The 26,153-nt window shown below is 44.7% G+C and overlaps 1 protein-coding gene and 1 long non-coding RNA gene across 44 annotated transcripts in view; one reads left to right on the top strand and one right to left on the bottom strand.

Annotated features, from left to right (window-relative positions):
* PCSK5 (proprotein convertase subtilisin/kexin type 5) overlaps positions 1-26,153 on the bottom strand; it is a 451,769-nt gene that overhangs the window by 95,199 nt on the left and 330,417 nt on the right. Inside the window, exons 21-23 of the mRNA XM_026518823.4 lie at positions 11,938-12,040; positions 5,414-5,550; positions 284-490 (exon numbers count right to left, since the gene is read on the bottom strand). Coding sequence (XP_026374608.1) covers positions 284-490; positions 5,414-5,550; positions 11,938-12,040 — 447 coding nt within the window. The remainder of the gene's footprint in view (positions 1-283; positions 491-5,413; positions 5,551-11,937; positions 12,041-26,153) is intronic.
* Positions 1-26,153, top strand: part of LOC113269841 (uncharacterized) — a 133,421-nt gene that overhangs the window by 56,082 nt on the left and 51,186 nt on the right. For 24 of the 43 annotated variants that reach the window (XR_008956891.1, XR_007189864.2, XR_008956871.1 and 21 more), the window contains 5 exons: positions 5,338-5,466; positions 11,494-11,697; positions 15,854-15,958; positions 18,247-18,672; positions 22,915-23,193. This is a non-coding gene — a long non-coding RNA (uncharacterized LOC113269841). Of the gene's footprint in view, positions 1-5,337; positions 5,467-11,493; positions 11,698-13,058; positions 13,093-15,853; positions 15,959-18,246; positions 23,194-26,153 lie in introns of all 43 variants that reach the window. The other 19 variants (XR_008956872.1, XR_008956878.1, XR_008956882.1 and 16 more) reach the window with 10 other exon arrangements.

Below are 26,153 nucleotides of genomic sequence, written 5' to 3'. Positions count from 1 at the left end.
GATTTTCTGTCCATTCTACCCCGCCCACAAACCCTTGATTCAATATCAATTTCTCTGTGATTAGCTGCATTCCTATGTCTCTGGAATGTCTGAAGAGACCCAGAGAGAGGTGTGTGGAGGACAGGGGAGCAGCCATCACTGTTCCCACTGGACATGCAGTCACACACAGTCATCCCGGGTGCCAGCATCAAAGCCGGGAGGTCAGTTCACATCTCGGAGCCGTCCAAGGTAGAGCTCCTCTTGCTACCTCCTGGTATAAGACAGCGGCCCAGAGCGGCCTTACCTTGCCCACACTCCAACTTCTGGCAGGTGTGGTTGGCGGGCGCTATCAAGTAGCCGCCCACGCATCGTGTGCAGATGTGTGCGCTGCGGCAAAGCTCACAGTTTTCTGGGCAGGGGAGGCAGGTGTGCCCCTCGGCGGGGTAGTGGCCTGCTGGGCAGCTCTCCCAACACTCCCCCTGATGCAGGAAGCGCTCCCGGCCATGCTTATCTGAACAGAGGGAGAGACAACAAAAAGAAGGGGAAGGTACAAAATTAGCTGTGAAGCTAATATAACCTAAAACATTCATTTTATTTATTTATTTTTTTAAAGATATAACTGAGTATTTTGGCTGCTAGGGGACCAGGAGTATAAGAATGCATTTAATGAAAAGTACAATATCTATATACTTATAGTTGAACAGTTTGCATTGTAGGGAATGATTTCTGGATGTTCTGTACATTTGAATGAGTGGGGAGTACGATCTGGGATGTCACTGCCAAAGCAGAAACCCCACTCTGTGAATAACTGTGAGTCAGCATGTGTGTAACTTTCCCACGGGCTCCTTTTGGTATCCGTGGAAGCTCTCAGACTCGGGAGCTATAGAGATCCTATGAGAATAAACAAATGCTTACTGATAGAACCATTTTTGTAAGAGTGCAGTGTTTTAGAATGATTTTGAATTCTGTTCTCAAAATCACACACTTGTATTAACTGTCCAAAAGCCTGAATTTTTGCATTGTTGCCAACTCCTACGGTGACAGCGTATCGAAGTGCTAGACCAGGCACACCTTTTTGACTCCTCAAATGGATTTTTGGAAGTCCTGAACTCCTGTCAACATTGGAGTCTACATGGAAAGAATTAGCAGTATGTCTACTATGAGACTATGGGAATTTGCTTTTGGAGGGAATAGAAAATTCGAACCAATTATAAACTTACAATTAATGACAAAGGATTATTATCGGTTTATATACACATCAAGTACGATTAACAAAATGTGCCTAGGGTCTCCCGCCCTCACCCTACTGGAGTTGTTGTTTGTACTGAGTGTGTTTAGGGTATCCCCCTTCTCTGGCTCAAGTCTCCCATACGCTCCTGCCTCTGCAGAGCAGCTGACCTGGGTTTCCCAAAATACCCGGGGCTAGTGTTCGCTTGTGACATACTACGTGAAGATCCAGAACCATTGACCTTCAAGGTGCAAGGCTGCTGAATCTCTGGATAAAGATATCACTAATACCATGTCGCAAAGGCAGAATCTTAACGTCAGTATTATGGTTCAAAGCACATGAAATTGCCAACATTCAAGTATCTTTGTGTCCATAAACTTGGCACTCTCAAGTGGTCCAACCTGATGTTTTGTCCTTAATTAAATCTCTAGTTCAAATCCAATTTAAAAATCACACCCTTGGATTATGGGCTCTGAAGCTACTTCTTTTCTGTTTGTGATTTCCAACCGGAAGTCTGGTTCCCCTGGGACAAAGCAAATAAAGAGGACTTCCCTAGGGTGGTGCAAGAAAGTGTCTGCGCTCTCCCAAGTTTGAGTTGGAAGAACATTACCCTTTAAGGGAAGGAGAGTGTTTGGGAGGATGTAATGTGCATTTGGTGATTCTACGGGGGCAGGGTGATATGTTCTCCAATCCCACTTGTGTTGTTCACACATGGCTTGATTATTTGAACCACTTTGGATATTACAGTTTGAGTTTAAAAAACAGATTTGGATGGTCTGGGTATTCAAATACATGGACCCTGTGAAGGAGTTAACTTAGATGCCTTGATCATGAGCAGCATTCCCGCAGGTTCGGTCCAGAATCACACCAAGATTTGCTCAAATTTCTAATAGCCTGGGTAGTATGGCAGCTCATTTAGCTTTGGCTGGTCATTTGGATACCCCAGTGACTTACATGACCATGCATAAATTTTTGGCTACTTGACCAGAGTCTCAGAATTTAAATTATTGTGACAATATATAAGAGAAGCTGGTTCTAGTAGCAGAAGGGCTGATCTTTTTGTTAGGTGCCAAACCTTTCATGTGATAATACGAGACAAGAGTTAAAGTGCAAGATTCTTAGATTGGCTTTCATTTATACTTAAGAGCAATCGGCTGTTTCCAGAGCATCTCTTGCAGCTCTAATTTTGTTGGAAGAGAAGGTGGACTCATGTGAAGACAGCATGCCTTCAGGAAGAAAGGTTGAGGGTGGAAGGCATGAAAGGAAAGGATTGCTGGAAATAAAGAAAGGCTGAGGGATTCTGAAAATAAACTTTATAAAGTTTACTTCCACATTTTTCTTACTGTAGCTGTTGTGTGATTGGTCAAATTTAGCTTTGGGTTCAGTTTTGTAGAGGACAAATCTGGAGAAGAACTTAGAGGGAACCTTCACCAACAGGGCTAGAGGTCTGTATTTCCAAAAGAATTCAAACCTAAATCTTAACAAAATTACAGTTAAGCAAAGGTGAAATTTTATGAACTGATGGGAGATGCTTATGTGTGTATTCGGCACCCTATAGCCAGAGGGTTTTCAGCCTTTATTTTTTTTAAACAATTTTATTTATGTATTTATTTGAGAGAGAGACAGCAGGGAGAGGAGCAGAGGGGAAGGGAGAAGGAGGGGGAAAGAATCTCAAGCAGACTCTGTGCCCAACATGGAGCTTGACTCAGGGCTCAATTCCATAACCCCAAGATAACGACCTGAGCCAAAACCGAGAGTTAGAGGCCCAACTGACTGAGCCACCCAAGTGCCCCCCTCAGTATTAAGCCTGTTGATATGGAACTGCCTCAGGTCAGGCGTCCCTTGTCTTTAGCACTGTTTCATGTACTGGGCCTGCTAATATAGGCACTAGAGGCATCGTGCTCTTAGTAGGAGGGAACCCCGCGAATCAGAGCTTGCTCAATAACGCCCTCTTTGGCAAGGCTTTTCTGCTCACTAGAGCTGAAAGTGATGTTTCTTCTCTGACTTGTGGTAGGATTCCTTCCTTCCTTTGGTCTTTAATATTTTCTTGTTTTATAATACATGAGCACAAATCCCTCTGTTGGACTGTAAACTCCTTGAAGGCAAGCATCATACAATCATTCATTGCATTTTCCATGGCAACTATGTGTAGTAACTTCTACATGTGAGCTTTTGTTAAGATATGGAGTAAACATAGACTTTAAAACAAAAAGTAGAGAAGAAATGTCAAAGCATCTTTTGGGTGGATTGGTCCAAGTAACTTTGGATACTTAAAATATTTTAGACATTGGTTAGTATTCAAGCAAATCCTTAATTTTGGACTATGTATGAAGACTTAGTGTGTTTTGAATGTGAAAGGGATTTTAGATTCTGTGTTGTCTATGTGCCACCCCCCCTTTTTTTTTTGCAAACAAGGAGAGACTTAAAGAAGTGAAGAGACAGGATTAATGTCTTCCAGTTCATTAGTCACAAAGCAGGAACTAGAACCCAGGTACCCTGATTGCTGGTACTGGCATTCTTTCGACTGAACCACTCATTTATTCAGCTCTACTGTACATGCTGGTGGCTCTCCCAGGGCGCAAAGCCAGCGCTCAGGTAGAAACCCTTCACGGCTCTTACAGGACATAGAGTCTTATGGACAAGATAACTATCAAGTGTGAGGATGCCTGTAAAGGGGGAAGCGGAGGCTCCAAGGTTGCGCGTATGGAGAGGTCCCATCCTAGACAAGGAAATTGGGGCAGCCCTTATTGAAGAAATGATGTTGAAACTGAGACCTAAAAAATAAGTAGAGGTCAGGCAGATAACAAGTAAGGAATATCTCCAGTGAAGTCTTTGAATAGCTAGAGAAATTCACATGCCCACGGGATAAGTAGGTACAAACAATAACAGTGGTGGTGGTGGTAGTAGTAGTAGTAGTAGTAGTAGTAGTAGTAGTAGTAGTAGTAAGGGTAGTAGTTACTATTTATTGAGTACTTCTTATGTGCCCAGCCCTGTTTAAGTGTTTTGTTATTTTATCTCATTTAACCTCATTTCATTTTCATAATCTTAGAAGTAGAAAACCATTATCACCATCTTATAGGTGAGGAAGGAAACACAAGGAGCAGGCTAGAGAGAAAATTCGGCATAGATCTACTTTGTTTACATAAGAGATGCAGAGAAATAATTTTAGTTCACACAAAGAAATGTGTTTTCTCCCATTTTCCTGCAAATGCACAATACTCTCAATTTGTTCTTCATTTTTCTTGGTTATATTACAAGGAAGAATAAGGATAAATAATTCCCTTCCACCAGAAAAAACCCATGTAAGCATGATGGTGGTGGTCACTGACAGCCTTGGGATCAGTGAGACAATAGGGAGTGGTGGGGACTGTGGAGAAATGGAGAGCAGGCTCCTCTGATCTCCAGTCGACCATCTGGGAATGTAGGCCAAGTGGTACCCAGTGTTGTGCTCCAAGTTTTCAAGAGAAAACAAACCAAACCAAAACAACAAAACCAACCAACCAAACAAAAAACAAACCACCAAGGTTTTTCTTTGAAATTTCCCAATTTTTAAATTTGGCTGAAATGTTAAAAGGTCAAATAAAATATGAATCTGGCCCATATGAGGTCAAAGTGGGGAACAGACATATGAGGGGAAGTTGGAAAGGAGTCAAGGGTCAAACTGCAGAGGACCTTTGAGATCATGGGATATAATCCAATGACAGCAGAAACTTGAACGGTTAAAGCTGAGACCCAAAGTAATATTTTTGTGTTGAAACAATTCCTTTATTCCTACAGTAGGGCTCTGACAACTTCTAAATGGCGTAGCTCAGGGCCGAGGAGACCTTGACACAGCCTCTTTTTCAATATTTCTCTTGAAGACTGAATGTGTCTCCCTTAACATCCTCACTTTCCAGTTTCACCTCAACAAATCTTAGCTTTCCTGATGGTCTCATGTCTGACATCTTGTCTGAATGACCTTTCTTTCTCCCCCTGCAGAAAGACATCTCTTAGCTTCTCTCTCGTCTCCTTAGGGGCAGTGAGTCTGTGTCTACAATAATGTGAATTCGTTTCCTGACAAGCAGCAGAAACTTCAAGGTTATTCACACTCTCCAATGAACAGCTGTCTAATATCAACTCTTTGTCCCCAGAGTTGGAGCTTTTGAGTCACACCAGTGGGAGAACAGGTTCGAAGAAAGGAAGAAGAGAGCAGCCAGATTTCCTCACCTACTCCACAGGAAGTGCAGTTGGAAGGCTCATTTCCTTGGCATTCCTGGCAGGTATAGTGGCATAGACGGCATTGCTTCTGAAATTCAAATTTCCCTGGGGGACATTTGAAAACGCAGCGGCCATTGTCAAAAGTCCTAGAGGAAGAGCAGATTTCAGAGATTGTAAGGGTGACTTTCTGGAATGGCTCTAAGTATGAGAACATGTGGTGTGCATGTTTCACTGCACAGACTCGGTTTCATTGTTCCAGAAACAAGGGGGATGCCTGGGACGGATCATCTTAGAACATGTGGACTATTAGTCACGTACCCATCCTTGGCCCAAGATGTGGACCCAACAGCAGGCATGCCAGAAACTGGCTCAGGATGCAATCCTGAGTCTGGTTCTAAATAAGCTAACCAGTGCCTGCAGGGATGAAACCCAGCTTGTGGGCCTCAGCCAAACACAGCCAACAGTCAGATGGAGGTCTTTAAATTTTCAAGACACTAAATGGGCCTCTGAATCCAGAGGACTTGGAGAAAATATTCTTCCTTTAGTTATCAGCATGTGTGCACTTTACAAGGGAAATGTCAACATCAAGGGCTCTCCGAAAGGGTAGGACGAAGCACGGTCCTGTAGCTTACGTGCTACTGATAAACTTGGCCTATGCATATGGCAAGTAATCGGTAAGCTCTGATTTTGTGTGTCTTTTTTGCAAGTGTTTCCTGATGTATAAAATACCAACTTTTTTGCATCGTGTTTGCAAACCCCTACAAGGACACCACAGAAGAGTTAGCATGGGGGCTTCTAAAACCTTTGATTTTATACACGTACATTACGTATCATAATGTCATTGTTAACATTTTCGTAGTTTTGCTTCTTTTCCTCCTTTGCAAAGTAATCCCAAGAGCAAACGTGATTCAGTAAACTGTATCCAAAAACTTTGCTCAAAAAATACAAAATGTGTGCCACGTGCAAGAGTCAGGTAATGTGGATAGATGAGGTGAGCTGTGGGGCTCTGGCCCCAGAGTCTCTAATTCAGTGAGTCTTTGGGGAGAGAGCTGAGCATTTGTAATTTTCAAGTTCCTGGGCAATGCTCCTAGTCTAGGGAACACATTTCGAGAGCTGCTGTTCTGCCTTCTGCTCACTGATCCTGTGGATTACTGTGGAATGTGCTAAATGAGACCTAAATTAACACAGGTGGTGCCAAATTGGGTCTGTTCGAGTTTCCTTATGGAAGTAGTTGTGGTCTCAGTTGTGAGGCTAACTGACCACGTAGCACACACGTATCCCCGATGGTATAACGTGGGTATCCAGGCCTGAGAGAGCGGAGGGCCTGTCAGCAGAGGTAGGGCTCCTTTCTCTCTCTACTACCTCTCCCCCACCCCCCCAAGCCAGACATCCCATGGAAGGTCAGGCACAGGCCTGGGGTGTACTGGCACGTCTAAATCCCACTGTTGTCATAGCTAGAGGCAGCCCCGAGCTGGGGATGGACCATTTCAGTCGCAGGGTTGGAAGAGGTTGAATGGGAGCAAGGCAACCTGAAATAGGGTGTTGCTTGCGATCTCCCATCATGTCTCCACACCCTGGAAGTCCTTGCCATTTGCATCTTTTGGAAACAGTGGGATTAATACCAACCACACAAGACAGACAGGCAGCTCGTTCTTGCTTTCCCTGCCCTTGTGGTTCTGCTTGCCACACCGAGCACCTCTGGGGTGAACAGTCCTTTCGGCCCGCTGCGGGGCGTGGAGTCTCAGCCCCGAGCCGACTCGTAGGCACATCTGGTTGTCCACGTCCAAACAGATCCCCTGCGCCATGGTGTGTAATGAGGCGGCTGTGCTCCCAGCCCAGACTTTGAGTTGATGGCACTAAGGCCAACTGGGAACACCCCGGCCCCGCCCTGGCTCTGGTTTCTGAGCTAGAAGATTTTTCAAGGGGTCGTTTAGATGTGACTAGTACAAAAACCAAAAACCTCCCTTTAAGAAAAACTGCGTAAGAGCTTTCTGAGGTTTTTCAACAAGGAAGCTACTAGATACTCTGCCGAAGGGAGAATGGGAATGTTTATTTGTGAGGGTTCTTTTTTCCCCCCTAAAGTCAGTTACAAAGGGAACGAAAAGTATATCATCAGTTTTGCCTTTTATAGAAAGAGCTGATGAATTTGTTTAGGGGACATCATTTCTCTTGGGAGAGGTGATCTAATACTCTCAATGATGGGAACCATTTAGAAGCATCCAGAAAGCGAGGGTGGCAGACTTGGGGGTGAAGCCGATGGTATAATACTATTGTGTTTATATATGGATGTGGCGGCCTTTCTTACTTGAGTGCTTGCTTTTAAGAAGATACCAAGCACATGATGGTGCTTTAAACCACCTCCCTTCATATCAACCCTAAGGAAAGCGTCGGTGAATTACATAGTTGTTTGTAAGAACGTGATTCTGTCTATAGGAATCTAGAGATTCCTTCTCGAAAAAGAGAAGGAAAGCAATCATGCTTAGGTAAAGGCCCTGAATTACACCATCCCCTATACCCCCCATCCCCCTCAAGGAAAATTGCTAAGGAACTTGAGAAACGTACCTTTCAAGTGGCACAGATTTCCACTGACACTAACAAATAGTCCCTAGTGGAGGAGAATAGATATCCTTGCTCCGGGCTCCACGGGGCTGAGGGCAATTTCCTGTAAAGCCAGCTCAAGCCATTTCTAGGACCACCAGTCCTCCATCCTTGATTTCTGAGACAATTGGGCAAGCTGATCTCTGCAGGGGAGGCATTTCTTCCCCAAGTCATGCGTGCTCTTAGCCTTTTCATAAGCAGTGAACCATTCCAGGTCCAACAGGGCTTATGGAAAGGAAGAGGTCGGCCAAACCAAGTGGACAGAGGTAATGTTCTCAACATTGGCACTGCATTTTCCAGACATCCCTCTGTGTGTGTGTGTGTGTGTGTGTGTGTGTGTGTGTGTGTGTGTGTGAGTGATACAAACTGGAACATTAGAGATGGCAAATCAGGTTAGTGGATCGTCTGCTGATTGTCAGTTTGGCCTAAATAAACTATCACAAAGGCACTTACTGTAATTTCTTGGTAGTTGAATTTTTTTAAAAAGATTTTATTTATTTACTTGAGAGGAAGAGAGAGAGAGAGAGCATGAGCAGAGGGAGGGACAGAGGGAGAAGGAAAAGCAGACTCCCTGCTGAGCAGGGAGCCTGACGCAGGGCTCCATCCCAGGACCCTGGGATCACGACCTGAACCGAAGGCAGACGCTTAACTGACTGAGCCACCCAGGTGCCCCTGGTACTTTAATGTTAAAACAGAATGAAATCTGGCAAAAAGTCTTTTTTCCCCCTGAATTCATTGAAACAGATCAAATAAAACATTTCAGGGTGGGTCAGAACGGAGGTAACTTTTAATGTTTTTATTGGTTCATTGACTCTATGACTCCTTCAGGACTGGGAAGCCAGCTTGGGCCAGGAGGACCACAAGGACCACGAGGCCCATGGCACTGCAGAGCTCTGCGTGTTAGATAGCAGTGCCAAAGGGGCTCCTTCTCCAAGTTTCCAATTGTCTCTATGGAGCTAAACCCAAGGGTGAATGAAAATGTAAAGAGAAAACTAGAAAACAAAGAGAGGGCTTCCTATAATTTGATTTTCTGTAAAATAAGTTCAGGATTATGTTATTTTTAAAAATTTTACTAAGGAAAAATATTAAATATATATAAAATAAACACATATACAAGACATAACAGTACCCTTTCCCCTGTATTCATCTCTCAGCTGCAACAATTTCACTGCATGGCCAATCTTATTTATATCCCCACTGATTTACTTCCTTTCCACATTATTTTGAAGCAAACCTATAAGTTAAATATGAACACTTCTCTCCTAGATAAAAACTCCTTTAGGGGGGCGCCTGGGTGGCTCAGCCAGTTGGGCGTCTGCATGCAGCTTGGGTCATGATCTCAGAGTCCCGGGATTCAGCTCTGCCTTGGGCTCCCTGCTTAGTGGGGAGTCTGCATTTTGCTTTCCCTCTGCTCCTCCCTCCTGCTGATGCCCTCTCTCTCCCTTTTTCTCCCTCTCTCAAATAAATAAAAAAATCTTAACACCCCCCCCCCCCCAAACATCTCCTGTAGGGATGATTTTTTCTGCCAGGACTAGAGACATCCAAAAGGTTAAGACCAGGAAGAAACTTGGGACAAACCAACTGTCCTGGTTATTCTGTTTTTCTCTTTACCCTTGCCTCAGATCCATTTTTTGTCATTCTCTGTCCTGCCATGTCCTGGAAGTGTGCCAACTAGAACCTGTCTCCCCAAGCTCACATCCCCCACTTGTGGGTGGTGTTTCGCATTGGCCTCCAGTTAATTTCAGACAAGGGAAAACAGCAGATCTGTGGATGGAGGAGAGAGAGATTGGGGGTATTTATTCCCCCCGGAGCTGCAATTCTGCTTTATCCTTCCGTGGTTCTGGAGTGGCTGTGTCCCCTCCAGCTCCACTTTCTATCAGGCAAGTCATCCCCTTCTCCAGGGCTGCAGCTCTTGCTTCAGGTCTAGGGTATTAAAGCTGCCCCACTATTGCTTGTCCCTGAGCGCTTCACCGTCCCTTGACTTTGACCTTCTGGGCTACCTGTTAGAATTCATGGACCTTGTACCTAACTCGGAGCTGGACATAAAGCAGGTGCTCAAGACCATCTTGAATGGATCTGATTCCACTCAAGAAAACGCTTTGGAAAATACTTAAGAAAAATACTTTGCTGCCCTTTTAAGAACAAATAAGTCAACACCAACATCCTTCAAAATAGCTTTATCTCCTCATCTTCTCAACCCTGTTCTAGGAGAATGCAGATAAAAGAAGGTCAAGTAGTTCATTGCCATGATATGATGCCCTTTCTTGGACATATTTGCAAGTCATTTTCATCAAGGAAGAGAGACGAGCGGAACGGAGTGCTCAGGGAGATGAGAAAAAAATTCTTCCTGGGAAACGAGATTTCCTTAGGAGGACACAGAGCTCAGAATCCATGAATATGCTTTTTCTTTCCTTAAAAGCTCAACCATGGGCTGCTTAAGCCTGTTATACCACCCCAGTGGCCCAGGAACTCTTTCTCTGATCTTCCTGTACCAATGCGCTTTAATTTTTTAATGGCTATTTATGGTAGTAGAGTTTTTTCCTCACTTTTGATGAGCCTGGGACAATCATGACTTCTGTAGTATACATGGATGATGGTAGCTGTCGTAGTGAACAAATGCTAGTAAGGTCCCTTAGTTCAAAGATGTCCAAACATGCAGTGGGATTTGACTGTTGATATGGTGAGGAGTTAGGAGAAACAGACCCATATTCAGACTGATGTCTGTACCTAAGAGTATATCCTTAAGGTGCTTTAAAGCAAATCCAATACGTGGAGGCATAGATATCTAAAAGAGACCCTTGGGAAATGTTACCACAGTTAGCACTGACAATTCTTATGACTCTTCTTTGGTGTCTGTCTCCCTTCCTCCCTCCATCTCTCCCTTCCTTTTTTCCCTTCCTGGGGAAGCTGTTTGGAGAGCCAAGCCCATGATATTGATTATATACTTTATCATTTCTGGAATTATTACTATGTGTTGATCACTGTGGGGGACTAGGGAGACAAATAAAACCACAGTTCCTGCTCAGGATATTATAGTCCTGAGAAAGAATTAGATGAAATGACTGTTGTACAAAGCAGAAGGAATGTCCATCCCAGGGATTCATCTGCCGCTGCAGCAGCCTCAGCACACTGGTCTGGAGGGAGCCTGCTTCCTATGCACTTAGCAGAGCAGCGATGGAGCTATTCGTTCAAACACTCGGTGAGCCAGCAAATATTAAATGCTCCAATCAAAGGAGTGTTGACCAAAAATGCAACAGGCTTCCAACTCTCTATACTAAAAATTCCTAGTATATTAGCAGATTCTCATATCATTCAGATACTTGTTATTTCCCCATTCATTCACCTACCAAACATTTATTGAGTGCCTACTATTTTCCTTGTGCTCTGATAGGTAATGGAGATACAAAGATGAGTATTTCCAGGGGCTTATTGAATATAACCCCTCTATAGAGAGATAGAGATTTGTAAATTAATGTTTTAAAATGTCACAGGTGCTCATGGAAGTTTATGCAGAGCCCAGAGGAACATGAAGAGGAGAAGGTTAATTCTGCGAAGTGATCAAAAATGCCTTCATAGAACGGTTCATCCTTGAACCGACTCTGGAAAAATGAGCGGCTATTTGATCAGCAGGTGCAGATGATGGGTGTGCAGAAGGGATGCGACTGCAGACCTCAAAGCCACGATCATTTTCATGGGTGAGAAAGCCCCTCTATGTCCAGGGAACTGACTCTTGCAGAGGGTGCAGGGCGTCATGGGAAGAAGATGCTACAGAGGTGGCTCTGTGGCCAGACCGCAGAGGGTTTTTGTGTCATGGGAAGGAGTTTGGTTCTTTTATCTGTAGGCCCACGGGGGTGTCTTTAAGGTGGTAAACACCTCCTCTCTCCCTCCTGCCACCATGAGCTCCCAACCACAGGAGGGACTGAGAGGCCACTCACCTTGTGATGGGACAGTCGGTGCAGTCTTCCTGAGTTGGCCCCCAGCACTTGGCACACGAGGCTTCACAGACCTGGCAGTGGCCGTGCTCATCAATGTATTCCCCTAGGGAACAAAATCCAGTTGTTTACCTCATTTCTACACGGCAGTGCTGCCTGGACTGTCAGTCTGAGAGCAGCCAGATCTCCCTGTGGCCGCCTTGAAGCAATGGAAACAACACAGCGAGGAGACCTTGAATGGCTTCAGTTGCTGGTCCTAAAGCCTGACCTTACAATAACAACTGCTCCTCTCCCAAGGGCCTCAGAAGTTGGAACCTCCAAAAGTTATGAGGCAATGACATAATTTTGGATCTAGTCAACATGTGTTACAGATTTTATAAGTAGAGAGAGGCCAAGGGGGGGCTTCTCACAGGACCCCATTACTGATCTCCTACTGACTTTCCTGTTAAAGGCTGAAGGTTCCTGGACCCCAGAGACCCCACTTATAGCCTTGGTTCAAGTCAAGAAACAAGCAGGACCCACCCACCATTCTGGGGGTATTGTGGTTACTGGTTAAGAAGGGGAGTCAAAGCTTGGCTAACACTTGACAAATGTGAGCTGCGTCTCACCCTGAAAGACTAACAGTGAAGAGATAGCCAGAGAATTCTTCATTTAATTGGAAAGTTTATCTTTCTCAAGGAAAAACACATAGGAAGCCTTTCCACAGAAGCAAGTTCAGCCTTACAAACTCCTTACGACCATTTAAGAAATTAGTCTCATAGTAAAGGTGGCAGAGACAGGCCAACCTCTCTAAAGGGGATAATCCAGTGATAAACCAATGATGGGTCTCTACTCATTGAATTCAACCCTCTACTCATGCTACACATGTCCTCTCCTCCCATTTCCTAGAACAAATTGCCAAGTTTCTTCAGTTCGATCCAAAGAACCACTTGGTATGAGTTGGAAACTGATCATGCTCAGAAAATAGAGTTTCAGATTTCAGCAGAATCACCCCACCCCCTGTAAGTGGGTCTGAACATTGTCAGTCTGAGCTGCAGCCAGAATAGTGAGGTGGCAGTCACTCATGCATGGTTACCCAAGTTGTCTTACTGAAACTCTAAGATTTGCCGTCTGATTTATTGTAGTTGCTTTGAAGCCCTGGAAACGCAGACTTGACTGGTGAGCAATGGAGGGAAGTCCACCCCTCTGCATTGTCCCATGGCTTTATTGAACTAGTACGCTTGGCTGAGCTAAACCCTCATAAACCTTACCCTTGCACTAAACCACGAAAATAAAAATGAAGAGGTAGGTAGAGTTTGTCTTTCAATGTAGAGTTAGTCTATTAGTTTTGTTAACTAAAGGGGAAAGGACATATTCAGAGCAATGCAATTATCTAATAGTGTCACAGCCCGCACATCCTAGACTCAGCTCTTCTTTGTCTTCCGGCTGTTTCCAAGGAGTCTGATATGTAACTTTTAGAATGGAACCATGGTTTTTAGCTTAGGAGTGACTTCCAGGAGCCCAAGGCCCAAAACAGTACATTCAGCAAAGAATGTAAACGTGCAGTTCGTTCACTGCACAAGGTGACTGCCCAGTGGTCAAGTGGAGGCGGAAGTCCAGCCTAGGTTCATCTCGCCAAGCCACACACTCTGGTATTGGCTGCTTCTGCCTCTGTAGGGGGCGCCCTTTACTAATTCGCACAAAGGTATTCGACACTAGTTGCATTCTTGATCATCAGAAAGAAACCTTGGTTTCCAAGGCAAAAAAATGCTCTGAGACTTCTGTCTAGTAGGAGTGGGTGATTTCAAGTTGAGACTGTCTCACTCAATGGAGGCATCATATTGATGCGGCCTTTTATTTATTCAGGTTTCCCATTCCACTTCTGAATTACTGCCCTTGCCGTAATCTCTTCCACTTTTGGCACAGTGTGACCTTTGCCACAACCAACTGAGCAGTAATTATCAGTCCAGACACTAGCAAGAAAACGAGCAGAGGGTCTAGGACAGACCTGGTAGGAAGAAGTAGATCTTGCCTATACTGCCAGTGTTAATGATTTGTTTGTGGAGTTGGACGGTAGCTATGTATCTTTCAAAAGGTGTGCACTGAGTGGAACAGGAATGAGGGATGGGTTTCACAGAGGCTTCTAACCCACAGAAGGTGTATTCTAGGGAAACGTAGGATCATAGAGTCTTCATTCATTCGTTCATTCCATTGAATGATATTCTTTGAACACCTAGGTGCTAGGTATTAGGTGAAATTTAGAGATATACAAATAAAAAAGAATCTGCTCTTGGGTTCTCAAAGATTTTTGGGAAGAATGATTTATAAAGAGGTAGTTATAATTCAAATGCTAGCCAGGAGACTTTGACTTCCTTGGACAGTCTAGATTAGAACAGAAGAGCAAGGGCATACACTGGACTGTCTGCTAGACCTAGAGGCAAAGACTCTTCCTTGCCTTGGCATTCATACCTATAGGATCTGACACAGTGGTTTGGTTTTCTTAACTCCTGATATCTGTCCACCTTAATCTCCATGTGTCTTAGATCCACTGCTAGGGTAGGATTTTAAGCTAAATGCACCTTGCTCCGCTAAATTGAATGCTCTTTAGATGATTCGGGGGTTATTCCATATCTATGCCCAAAGTGTCCTTTGTAATTACAGAGGATGCATGGCTAGGTCAAGCAAGTGTTAATCAGACAGTACTGTGAAAATTTAGAATTCTCTAGATCTCTCGTTTGCCTCCTCATGGGCTTCCATAAGCCAGTAGGTGGCACTGATACCTTGGCTTTGTACTTGATCTGCCCAACTGGAAAGGCCTCTACTGGCACTCAGACAGCGCCACCTTAGATACAATCATCACTTGAAATCGCCCCATCTCTGAGATCTCAAAGAACCCCTCCAAAACACCCTTCTAACCACCCACTATGACTCTAGCTCACCCTGCTTGATCACCCTTTCATTCATCTGTCCAGTTGCCTCTTGCATTTCTTACCCGGGGTAAGCCAAGCTTTCCAAGACCCCGAGTTCCACTCATTCTTTCTCAAAAGGTGACCTCACCCCCTCATTTGCTAATAAGATGCCGAGTTTCTCCAGCATCCCTTTTCTCGATGCCAAAGTTCCGCTCTATTTTTTCTGTGATTGTACTTGTCTCTTCTCTCTATGGAAGACACGTTGCTCCTGGCCATTGTTGGCTGTCCATCTAACACTCTGGATCTTTCTTCAGGATGGTTCTTCACCAGTCTCTTTGTCCTCAATTGTTTCTTCACATCTCCCATTATCCTCTGATCTACAAAAGTTCTCCCTAACCTAAGACCTGCCCAAGCACTTTTCTTCTCTGATAATTGACTCTGAAGACGTGTTTTTTCCTCCTTACCATTTGGACACATAATGAAGAAAACCTTCATAACCTTGAAGCTTATGCAAGTGAGTCAGCGTAGGACAGCTAAGCCACGCACCTCTCTCAAGCCTGCATGCCTCTTAACTTTAGAGCAAGTCCTGGCTTTGGAACAGATGAGCATAGAGGGACCTGCCCCGATTTTCATAATTATGTAGATGGCCAATTAGTTACATAAACCAATGTCCCCAACCCCAGCCCTGCAGACCCAAGTTTTCCACTGCACATTTGAAACCAAAAAAAGGCAGATTCCAAGGACATAGTGGAGTTGCTTTTTTTTTCTTTGGTTGCTGGAGCAGCAAATTCTTGTCATCTGTCTTCATTGCACAATGAAGCTAAATGTTTATGACAGGCGTGATATACAAAATTCTTGGAAAAAATCACTTTTAGCACAGACTTCAGGGGCCAATATTTTGTTCTCCACTTCATCCTACAAGCTCTTCCTTCTGGTGTCTTCATCTATTATTCAGTCCAAATTATCTTTGTACTGTGATCAAAAAAAATTCATTCCCCTTTTCGTTCCTTTCTCATCTCATCCTATAACAGTTCAAAGGACATGGAGGAAGTGGTGTCTCATGGGAAGAGAGGTGATGTCTCAGAAGCTGAAGACACAGCTTAACAATTCATACTTGTCCATTGAAAAATTTACAAGTAAGTGGCTTGCTGTGCTCGTTGTCACCTCTTGATAACATTGCACAATGTGTTCATGTTGACAGAGCTAAGTTATAAGTAAGCTTTATGAAATCATCCAGAATACGTACACATTTATTACATCATCGACAGCTACCAAACACGATCGAGACTCACATAATAATTTTTAGGCAGACATGACCAGGAGAACTTCCAGTTCTCCTGCAGACATGCTAGGCTTTCTTTTGCACTTTGTAATATCCTTTATGGATTAGAGCCAAATTTGTTGTAGCAATTGAGCAAATATATATAAAAACAATATATATATAAATGTATAAATATACATAAAAATATGTATATATACATATATGTATGTATATGTGTGTATGTGTATATATTATATATTATACAATATATATTTTATATTATATATAATATATATTATATATTTTATATATCATATATTTTATATATAATATATATTATATGTATATAAAACATATAATATATATTATATGTTTTATATATAATATATATTATATGTTTTATATATAATATATTATATGTTTTATATATAATATATATTATATATTTTATATGTAATATATACACATTCACACACATATACATACATAAATGTATATATTATATATATACACATACACACACATATACATACATAAATATACACACACAAATGTGTTTATATATATAGACACACAAATATATATATACTCTAAATAAATGAATAAACACAGAAGTAGATAATGATGTGTGTGTAAAACAACTTTTTAGTAAGGGTGATTAGTAAGAGAAAATGGGAAGAGCATTTGACGAGAAATCAGCCATGTGGTTTTGATCTGGTTATTTCGGTGAGCCACCTTGGGATACTGAATTATCTGTAGGCTTCTGTGTATGTGTTTTATCACTCAGATGCCAGGAATCACAGCGTGTGACTTTCCTGAATGACTCTAGAGCCATAAGAACTAATCAAGTAACACTGTTTCTTTGCAAGGATGCCAATACCTAGTTTCCAACTTAAGATACTGCTGTGTGAAGACAGTTCTTGTGAAAAGAAATCCATACATTTATTACTTTTCACCTGCGATAATAAATACGCAATAGTACTTTCAAGTTATATACTAATGAAATAATTCAGTTTTTAAAGCCTTGTTGAGTGTGACATTTTATAGCAAGGCTCAAAATATGAGGCCATAAAGTGAGACTGCAGCAGCTTTACTTATAAGTCTACACAATTATTCAGCCTTAAAAAGGAAGGAACTTCTGACATGGGCTACAATGTGGATGAACCTTGAAAATGTTATGCTAAGTGAAATAAACCAGTCACAAAAGAACAAATGTTGTATGATTCCATTTATATAAGGTGTGTGGAGTAGTCAGATTCAGAGGGACAGACAGTAGAATGGAGGTTGGTAGGAGCTAAGGGGAAGGGGAAAATGGAGTTGTTCCTTAATGGGCACATGGTTTCAATTGGGAAGATGGAAAAGTTCTGGAGACAGAGGAATGGTGGTGTTGGTTGCATTAGGATATGAATGCAATTAATGGCACATAACCGTACACTAATAATGGTTAAAACAGTAAATTTTATCTCATATATATCCCCGCCCCCACAGACATGTAAGTCTACACACTGAGTGTGTTCCTTCCACGTCAATACTTAATTTTAACCAAGGGGCACCTGGGTGGCACAGTGGTTAAGCGTCTGCCTTCGGCTCAGGGCGTGATCCTGGTGTTATGGGATTGAGCCCCACATCAGGCTCTTCCACTATGAGCCTACTTCTTCCTCTCCCACTCCCCCTGCTTGTGTTCCCTCTCTCGCTGGCTGTCTCTATCTCTGCCGAATAAATAAATAAAATCTTAAAAAAAAAACCAACTTAATTTTAACCAAAAAACTCAGGATTGTCTACTCTTTGGGGATGAGTCCAAAGAGCACCAACCATCTGGGGGAGCCAGTTTGTTGAACTAAATTTTGGGAGACGTCCTGTGATAATGGAGATCAATGGATAAATGGGTAAAGCTCATGAAAATGGAGACATCTGGTTGATGGAACACTGCTGTTTCTTTTTTTGGTGTTTTTGGGTTTTTTTATTTTCCACGGGGAACTACAAATGCAGAATAAATATCAAGCAGCTAGAAGGAGAGATCTGTTTCCACAGCCCGGAGGTGTCTGGGGGCCACTGCTTTTCTATTTTGTCCTCTCAACAGTGACTCTGCTTTCCCTCCCGCACAGGCTTTTCTGATTGACAGGACTTATCCATTGCTTTTTTTTTTTTTTTTTTAATTCTCAGGTGCTGGCGTTCATTTGTGTGGTTTTGCAGATGCTCTGAAATGCTATTCTGGCACCCCCGTGGGTTGGCACCCCTGCAAGAAGGATGAATCATAAATTGTGGATCTAACACACTTGCAAATGTTTGGTTTCCTCTAGCCTACACGTTGTCTGAAGGGCAAGGAATTAAGAGCTGATCCTTTTCGTTTCTACCATTGTTTGGGCCCGGACCACCGTCAGGCTGCTTAAAAAAATGTATCCAAAGTGAAGTCTTGGCCAACACACCTGAATCTATGGTGATGCAGCCATCACACAGCGCCCATTCATTGACACCTACCATCTTACAAGTGCCGTTCCATGTAATGTGTAATCCAGACAGCAGCCCTTTTATAAATGAGAAACGGAGGCTCCGGGAGATGAGACATCTCACATAAATCAGTGCAGCAAGGTAAGTGACAGAGGTGGGCTGTGACCCAGGTGTGTCTGAGCCGGAGCCCATGCTCTTCCTGCAGTATTTCCCTGCTATGGATTCATTTCCCTTTTTGGTGTGCCAAGTAGCTTTGCTATTTATAAAAAAGAACTTGAGCACAAGCCTCATCTAAACCGCTTGGTGAGGTAAGGGCATCAAAAAGGAACTCACTGTGAAAAAACCCCCAGGAATTCACTGTGAAAACAAATGAACTTTGGAGCAGGCATACTGCACAAAGCAGGTTCACTCAGTGATTGAATCTACCCTCCAAATTTATTTTCTCTGAGAAAATGGCCACTATTTATTAAAAGGCAATTCTATTTATCAGATGGAGCTTTTACAAGCAGTTCGTTCTGTCCACTAGGTTAGAAGCTCCTAAGAGGCAACCGGAAATGGTTTTTTTGAATGGATAAAATATTTGGGGCTCTGCACAGGGATTTCCTCTACTGCTTAACTGCGGTCCGAAAACAGAATAGACTGCTTGCTCAGACATAGTTTGCAACCAGAATTATAGCAACGTCTCTCTGGTCCTCCAATGTATATGAAAGTCCAGTATGGAGGGATTGGTTCCTGTATGTCTTTTCCTCAATTAAGAGAATTTTGCATTGCTTCTATGTTTGTGAAAAGTCCTTCCAAGTCCTAGCTTAAGGATGCCAAAATTAACAAAAAACACTGAACAGTTGGTTGCAAAACCAGACACGAGAAGGGACGAAAGGCATGAGTGTGATTATTAACTGCAATTAAACAGAATAAATAAAGCCAATCATCCAATCTGTGGAATCATGAATACTTTCCTGTGAGCACGGTATGGTAGATGCAAACCCATTTATTGCCCATCTGAGGTGTGTAAAATGTCTTGCTGCTCTCTTTATCGGGTGGGCTGCCTTTGTTATTCTGCAAGTGAGGCTAAAATATCTACGGGTTCTCTAGGGCACTCAATCCCCCCACACTTTGAGTTTGATGTTATCTCCCCATGCTCCTGCCATTTGTGGCTACAGGGGGGCCTCTCTCGTGGAGGAACGCTATAAAGTATCTCATGCATTCACAGTGAGGGGAGTTGGGGTCCAATACACAGTGACAGGAGTAGGTGACCATCATGTGAAATTACAAACATCGCCGACTACCTGAGGCAGGGCACCCTCGGGTGAGAGGCACTGAAGCTGGCAGGAACCTATCAGGACCATTGAGCATTCCAGACACTCTTGAAGGAAACAAGGGTCCTAGCATGCAGATCAGATCAGTTAAAGCCCAAAGGCCTTCTTGAGGGGCTTAAAACCTTCAAAATGTTCCCTGGGGTGGAGGGAGTCCTAAAACACAGGCATAAGGATAGGGCTTGTTATCACCCACTTTCACTTCTATGGTGACCAAAGGAGCCACCATAGCCCTCATTTATGACTCGCTCTTAAACCCTTTGAAGTACCTAAGTACCCTTGCTGTCCCTTCCCCCCTGCCCGTGCCCCAGGGGAGGGAACATCCTCAAATTACCCTTCTTCTCTACCACCATAGCCACAGGCCGCCAGCGGAAGCGCTCGCTTCGTCTTTCCTCTCCCACACTCCCTTAGTCTTTCCTCAAACCCAGTCTGCACGTCTAAAACATTGCAGCCTAATCGCTAATTAAGAGAAAAGAGAAGCTCCTGGAAAGAGAAGGAATTTGCATTCCAAGACCTAGGGCTCCATCTGCCCTGTAGCTGGTAATTGACTGTAGCTGGTAATTGACATTCAGTGTTTTACTGGGTGATCATTAACGCTGCCCACTCACAGGCAGGGGACGCTGCCTTCTAAGAGCTCTGTTGGTTTGCCTAGTGACAGGTCTGAATGGAGCACAGAGCCCAGAACACCTCAGTCCCTAAGTGACTGGGTAAGCATTGGATTATTCGGGATGCCATATGTTTTATTGGGAGTAACCAAATTGTGCTTTTTAAAAAGCCCAAGTGGTGGACATTAAAAAAAAAAAAAAAAAGGAACAAAGGTTTCGTGTGCCCACTGGGTACCGGCATAGTAGGAAGCACTGGGTTGGGGAAATACACAAATTTTTCATCCCCACCTGGGTTTGATTTGGGCTCCCTCCTCCAGCTGTCTGACATTAATCAAGTCACAGATTTCCCTGACACTCTTCTTCCGAGAATTGTGGATCGTTTCTCGTAGAACGTGGTGAGGATCAAATAAGAAAACAGACCTAAGCACCTAGCACAGTGGATTTCAGAATATTGGTGATAATTATCAGGTATTTTAAGTATATTATCTCATTACGCCTCCAATAATAATGTGGGGTAAGGCTGGCCCCTCCAGTTGACCAAATAAGCAATTTAAGCATCAAAATGTTATCTCTTGGAACATCGTTCAAACCCGGGTCTGCCTGGATCCCAAATGGTGCCTCACCTACCCCCCCCTTAAGGGGCTTGAGAACTTATTGGCTGCATATGGTGATAGCAGTGGGGCAACCACAATTACTGAGCCTGTGGATCGCGAACCACGACCTCTCCAAGCAACTCAGCTGCAAGATGCCGCCCACGCCAGCTCGTCTTTATAAGCAGCCCTTTGGAGACGGCCTTCCTGCGTCAGAGCCGAGAGAGGCGGCGTTTCCTGTACTCGGGAGCCACGGCAGTGCCCCTTCCCGGCTGCCGAGGTTCGGCTTGGTTAGGAAAAAGGACGTGCGCGTCTCTGAGCCGGGACACGCAGGGCGGCTTCTTCCCGGCGGACCAGCCAGGGGCCGAACGTGGGGTTCTTGGCTCTGCTGCGGAGGGGGTACCACGCGAGGACTGACTACCTGCTTCTGTAGGTGAGCGGCCCGGGATGGACTATGCTCCCTCACTTGGGGGGCAGTGGGACAGATAGCAGGTTCCTGTCTGTCTCAGTGAGGGGGGGAGCACAGAAACAGATGGAAATGAAAACGGGCAGCGTTGTTGGGCTGTGAGCGTGTGTTCTTGTGTGGGGAGGGGGTGGGTGGAGGAGCCATGAGGGAGGGGGTCCCGAACCCCCAGGTTTCAGAGACAAAGAGCCTCAGGGGCTTCCTGCCTTAGCAACCTCCTTCTACACAGTGCGTGCTTCCTGCTAGAGCTTTAGACTGTCCAGAGCATGGATTCCCGGGCTGACAGCTCACTGCGCCCCGTCATAGACCGAGCGCTGCCCCTCCACCCCTTAAATATTCCTCTTAGCCCCCGTTTGTGCTTAGATGACTATGGGCCCTCCTCTCCCGACGCGGGGGAGAAACCTGTTACAGGTGAAGTCTATGTACCTGGACCCAGGTGTCCTAGATGTGAATCATTAGGGCTGCCTAGTGCTAATTGTGTCAACTTGCACGAGTATTCTAACCTCCGTCAACTCATCTGTAAAATGCACACAATCACAGCGGCGTCATAAAATTTTCAGAAGGTTTAGCTAATATGTGAAATGTGCTTTGAAAGACCCCAGCACCCAGTAAGTGGTCGGTGAAGGTGAGCCGGCGCTACTGCAGTGAGCAGACCGGGTCCCCTACATAAGCAGTACAAGAATGAAAAGACCCTTAGAGACAACCAAACCTCAACTCCCTTCTTTATGGGTGGCTTTGAAAAACGTATTTAACCTTTCTTCTGCTTTATAAAGCAAGCTCAGTTGCCCCAAACTTCGTAGCTCCCCGTTCTTTACCTGCCTAAGAGCAGGTAATAATGTCCTTTCTTCTGTGATTGGCTTAGAACTGCATGGTAAATATAAAAAATATCTAGAAAAGATTTCCTTCCTCTACCACTGTTCAGGGACCACTTAGAAGAATGGACTCCAATTTTATTAACTTTTAACAACTCAACAGCGTGGTCCTGTGATTAGCACTAAAGTGCAGTCTGTTCTGTTCAGGAAAACGGCAACCCTGTCCCTTCATCCCCCACCCTAAATCCACAATTCTAGAACTATTGCTAAAAAACTGTGGGCACCCCAAACCACTATTTGACAGAAAAGGCAGGTCACCTGTTCCTCCGCTCAGTATTATCCCTCTCCTTACCTTTGGGTGACCTCACTTAGGAACAATATTAAACTGTGACTTTAACTGGTTTTTACTCGGCTCATAACACAGTGGTCAGGAATTGGTTATGAGTTAATTTGCACAACCTCAACATAAACCCAAGCGCTGTCTCTTAGGCATCATTAATATCACGTGAGAGTTCTCTCCGAACATTCCAGAATGGTATGCCTCCATGTGCAAGAGCACATGTCTTACCTTCTACCTTAATGCCTTGCTATCTCCTTTAGATGCCCAGTATGCATTCCTGGACCCCAACCATGCCACAGAGAGCCTCGTTCCGCAGTGAAATTCCGGCTTCTGCATCCCTCCACCATTTAGACCTGAGAACTTGCCCTCTCAGCCTACTCAGAGAAGTCCTATAGAGAAGAGAGGAGGACCTTGCAAAAACCCCTTGCGTTCCTCCGGAGACCAAGAGCTCTAGGAAGTCTACAGGAGGCTCGAGAACAATTCAGCTCCTCTGGGAGAAGAACCCAATCGGCTGGAAGGCGGACACCTCAGTATTTGAGGTAAGTTCGAAGTCTTGCCCCTTTGGCCTAAACTCTACACTTTCTTGCCAGGCCCACCCTGAGCAGACCCTTGGCATCTCCCCCAAGGGACCCTAGCACCTTCCTGCCCTGCTGACTTTGCTGTCTAAGGATGGGGGCTCGTCAACATTTCTAGGGAACAGGCAGTCAAGGCAGAGGTCTGGGCCCCATTTTAGGGGGTCCTGGGCCTTCAGAGCCCAGCCCTTGGCTCTGGTCGGCAGCCACCAGGCAGCGAGGCGGGGTTCAGCGTCCAGAGCCCAGAAAGCCTGAGACTCCCTGGCAACTCGGTTCCCATGATCCCTGTGGGCAGAACGGGTGAGTCAGGCTCTCCTCCCCTTCCCAAACTCCCCTGCAGGGGCTGTCTGACCTGCTTTGACTCCTTTTTTGCTTTCAAGGTTGTTCTTGATACTCATCTTAACCTGATTTTACACGGTGTGATGTGCCTGGGGCCCCAGACCTTTCCCGGAGAGGCTGATTCCTCTCTCCTGCTGTTCAGTTTGCCAAAATGGGCAGGGACCGGCTGCGGAAGAGCTGCCTGGGGCCTCAGGGAACTCGAACGGTCTTTTGCTTATGTAATCGTTCAGTGTAATTAGGTTGTAATTTTCTAAAGATGAATTTGTGAGAGGCCCACATTTTCTATGGGATGAAAACCAGCGCTTACTACAACGGCAGGTAGCAGGAATGATGGGCGCCAGGAGGAAGAGCGCCTTGCGGTGTTGGGAGTAGAAGCCCAGGCCTGGAGTCAGAGATAAGGGAACCTTTTCTGGGAAAGCTAGGTGCTTCCTTGGTGCTTCCACATTTTTTTTTTTAGGGGGACAGAGGCAGATGGAGAAGCGGGCTCCCCGTGGAACAGGGAGCCCGATGTGGGGCTCCATCCCAGGACCCCGGGATCACGACCTGAGCTGAAGGCAGACACTTAACTAGCTGAGCCACCCAGGCGCCTCGGTGCTTCCACATTTAATTCTCAGAGCAGCTTATGGTGATGAGGACTGTTCTCGTTGTAAGGATGAGAAGACAGAGGTTCAGAAAACTTAGATCCTCTGCCCAAGGTCACTAAATTTGTGCTAATCAGAAACTTGGTGACCCTCGTATGCTGCGAATTGTCCTGAATGCTTTGCACAGATGCACTCATTCCTTAAAATTATAACCCTAAGGGGAGAAAGGGGGCGTTGTGGACCCCTGTGGGCCTCATTTTTCTGTTGCAAACGTTGAGGCAATAAGTTACCCAATGAATGATTATTCTCATGGCAGACCTGGGACCTAAAGTCTTGAGGTCAGACTCTACCCCTCTCACCAGGGTTTTGCTGCACTCCTTTTCCCCAGAAAGTGGTGGTGATGGGTTTTTTTTCCGGGTCTGACTCCAGGTGTCGTGTGTACCTTCCATTACACTGGAAATCCAAATAATTGGTGGGTGGTTTGTGTGTGTGTCTGAGTGAATATGGGGTAAGTTCAAAATATGCAGTCTTAGACCCCTCAACCACGCAACCCCTAGCTATTGCTTTTCTGCCACTTTCCGGAAGCCGTGTTAGAAGAGCTCCGTGTGTACGCTTCATGAGACGGATTCTGCTCACATAACCAGGCACGTAAGCTGGTAGAGAAACAAGTGTTCAACATCTAATGGCTGCTTAGAGCAGCTGGTTCTGATTGCAATCTTCCCAGAGGACAGAGCCATTTCTTGTTCATTTTGGGGTCCCCATGGCTTCGCTACGTGAGTAGAAAATTGTTCTTAGACTTGATTTGTGTTTTGGGGGGAGAAATTCATTAAAGTTCTGTGTACTGAAACAAAATTGACTCGGGCCTGGAAAAAAATGAATATTGCTAGGTAGACAAGGGGAAAGTGGAAAATATTTTAGAAGAGTAGAACAAAGGATCAGAGGCGGAAATAAGCACGATGTCTCTGACCCAGGCAAATGATTCTGTTGACAAGCAGAAGTGGAGTTCGAGCAAATGAGAAATGAGTTTGGTTAGAGGATGTAGGTAGGTCACGGAACCTCAGACAGATGTGTCAAGTGGGTGTGGTTGGCCAAAGGGAGTCATTGACCATTTCAGAAGAAAGTCCGTGATGGGAACAAATTGGGCAGAAGATCACCCTGGTCAAGTGAAGGTGGATGAATTGGAAGGGACAGCTGGGAAGTCGGCTAGGAGATGGCCTCTGTAGGCCAGCATGAGGGGACGGAGCTACAACCACCGAAATGGTCATGACAGTGTGGCTCCCATGAAACATTGTCCCAGGATCTCCGGGGCAGATGGGCTTTGGAGCTCCTCTGTTCTAGCTGCCTCCTTTCCCCTCCTTCCCCGGGTTCAGGCTTCATTGTCTCAATGACCTTCTAGTGTCTACAGTGTTTGGATGAAAATGGAGAGGAGTGGAAAACTACCTCCTCTTCTGCTTTTGGAGAACTGTATCAGAAATGTCTCTGTAGAAGGCCAAAATTGGCCTCCTGGGGAATTTCGTACATTGGTCATTTCAAAAGAAGGAAAGAGCTGCTCTGAGAAAAAAGCATGAGATTATGGGAACCGTGAAACAAGTCGGAAACTGAATCCCAGGCTCAGCCAGGATAGCTTTGAGCAAGTCAGGTAAACTCTGTGTGACTCGTAACTTCTGTGACAGTGGGGACAATACATGTCTGGCCTTGGACTCTGGTCTATTTGGATGATCAAACAATATGGCTTGTGACAATGTTTTAGAAACTTCAAAACGCCTCATAAAGGAAAGGAACATAGGACTTTTAATGCTCTATAGAAGGGAATGGAGTATAGTTGAGTGCCAGAGAAAGCTGGATTCAAATTCCAGCTCTGCCACTTTCCGGCACTGTGATTTGGGGCTCCTTCCACAACCCTCAGTCCCATAGCTGCAAAATGGCATAAAGACAGTCCTACCTCAGGAAGTTGTTGGGACAACCAAATCTGATAAGGCCTTTACAAGCACTTAGCACGGGTCTGCC

The sequence above is a fragment of the Ursus arctos genome, unplaced genomic scaffold (genome assembly GCF_023065955.2).
Source record: "Ursus arctos isolate Adak ecotype North America unplaced genomic scaffold, UrsArc2.0 scaffold_33, whole genome shotgun sequence".
In the NCBI taxonomy this organism is placed as follows: Eukaryota; Metazoa; Chordata; class Mammalia; order Carnivora; family Ursidae; genus Ursus; species Ursus arctos.
This window is presented reverse-complemented; position numbering and strand designations above follow the sequence as displayed.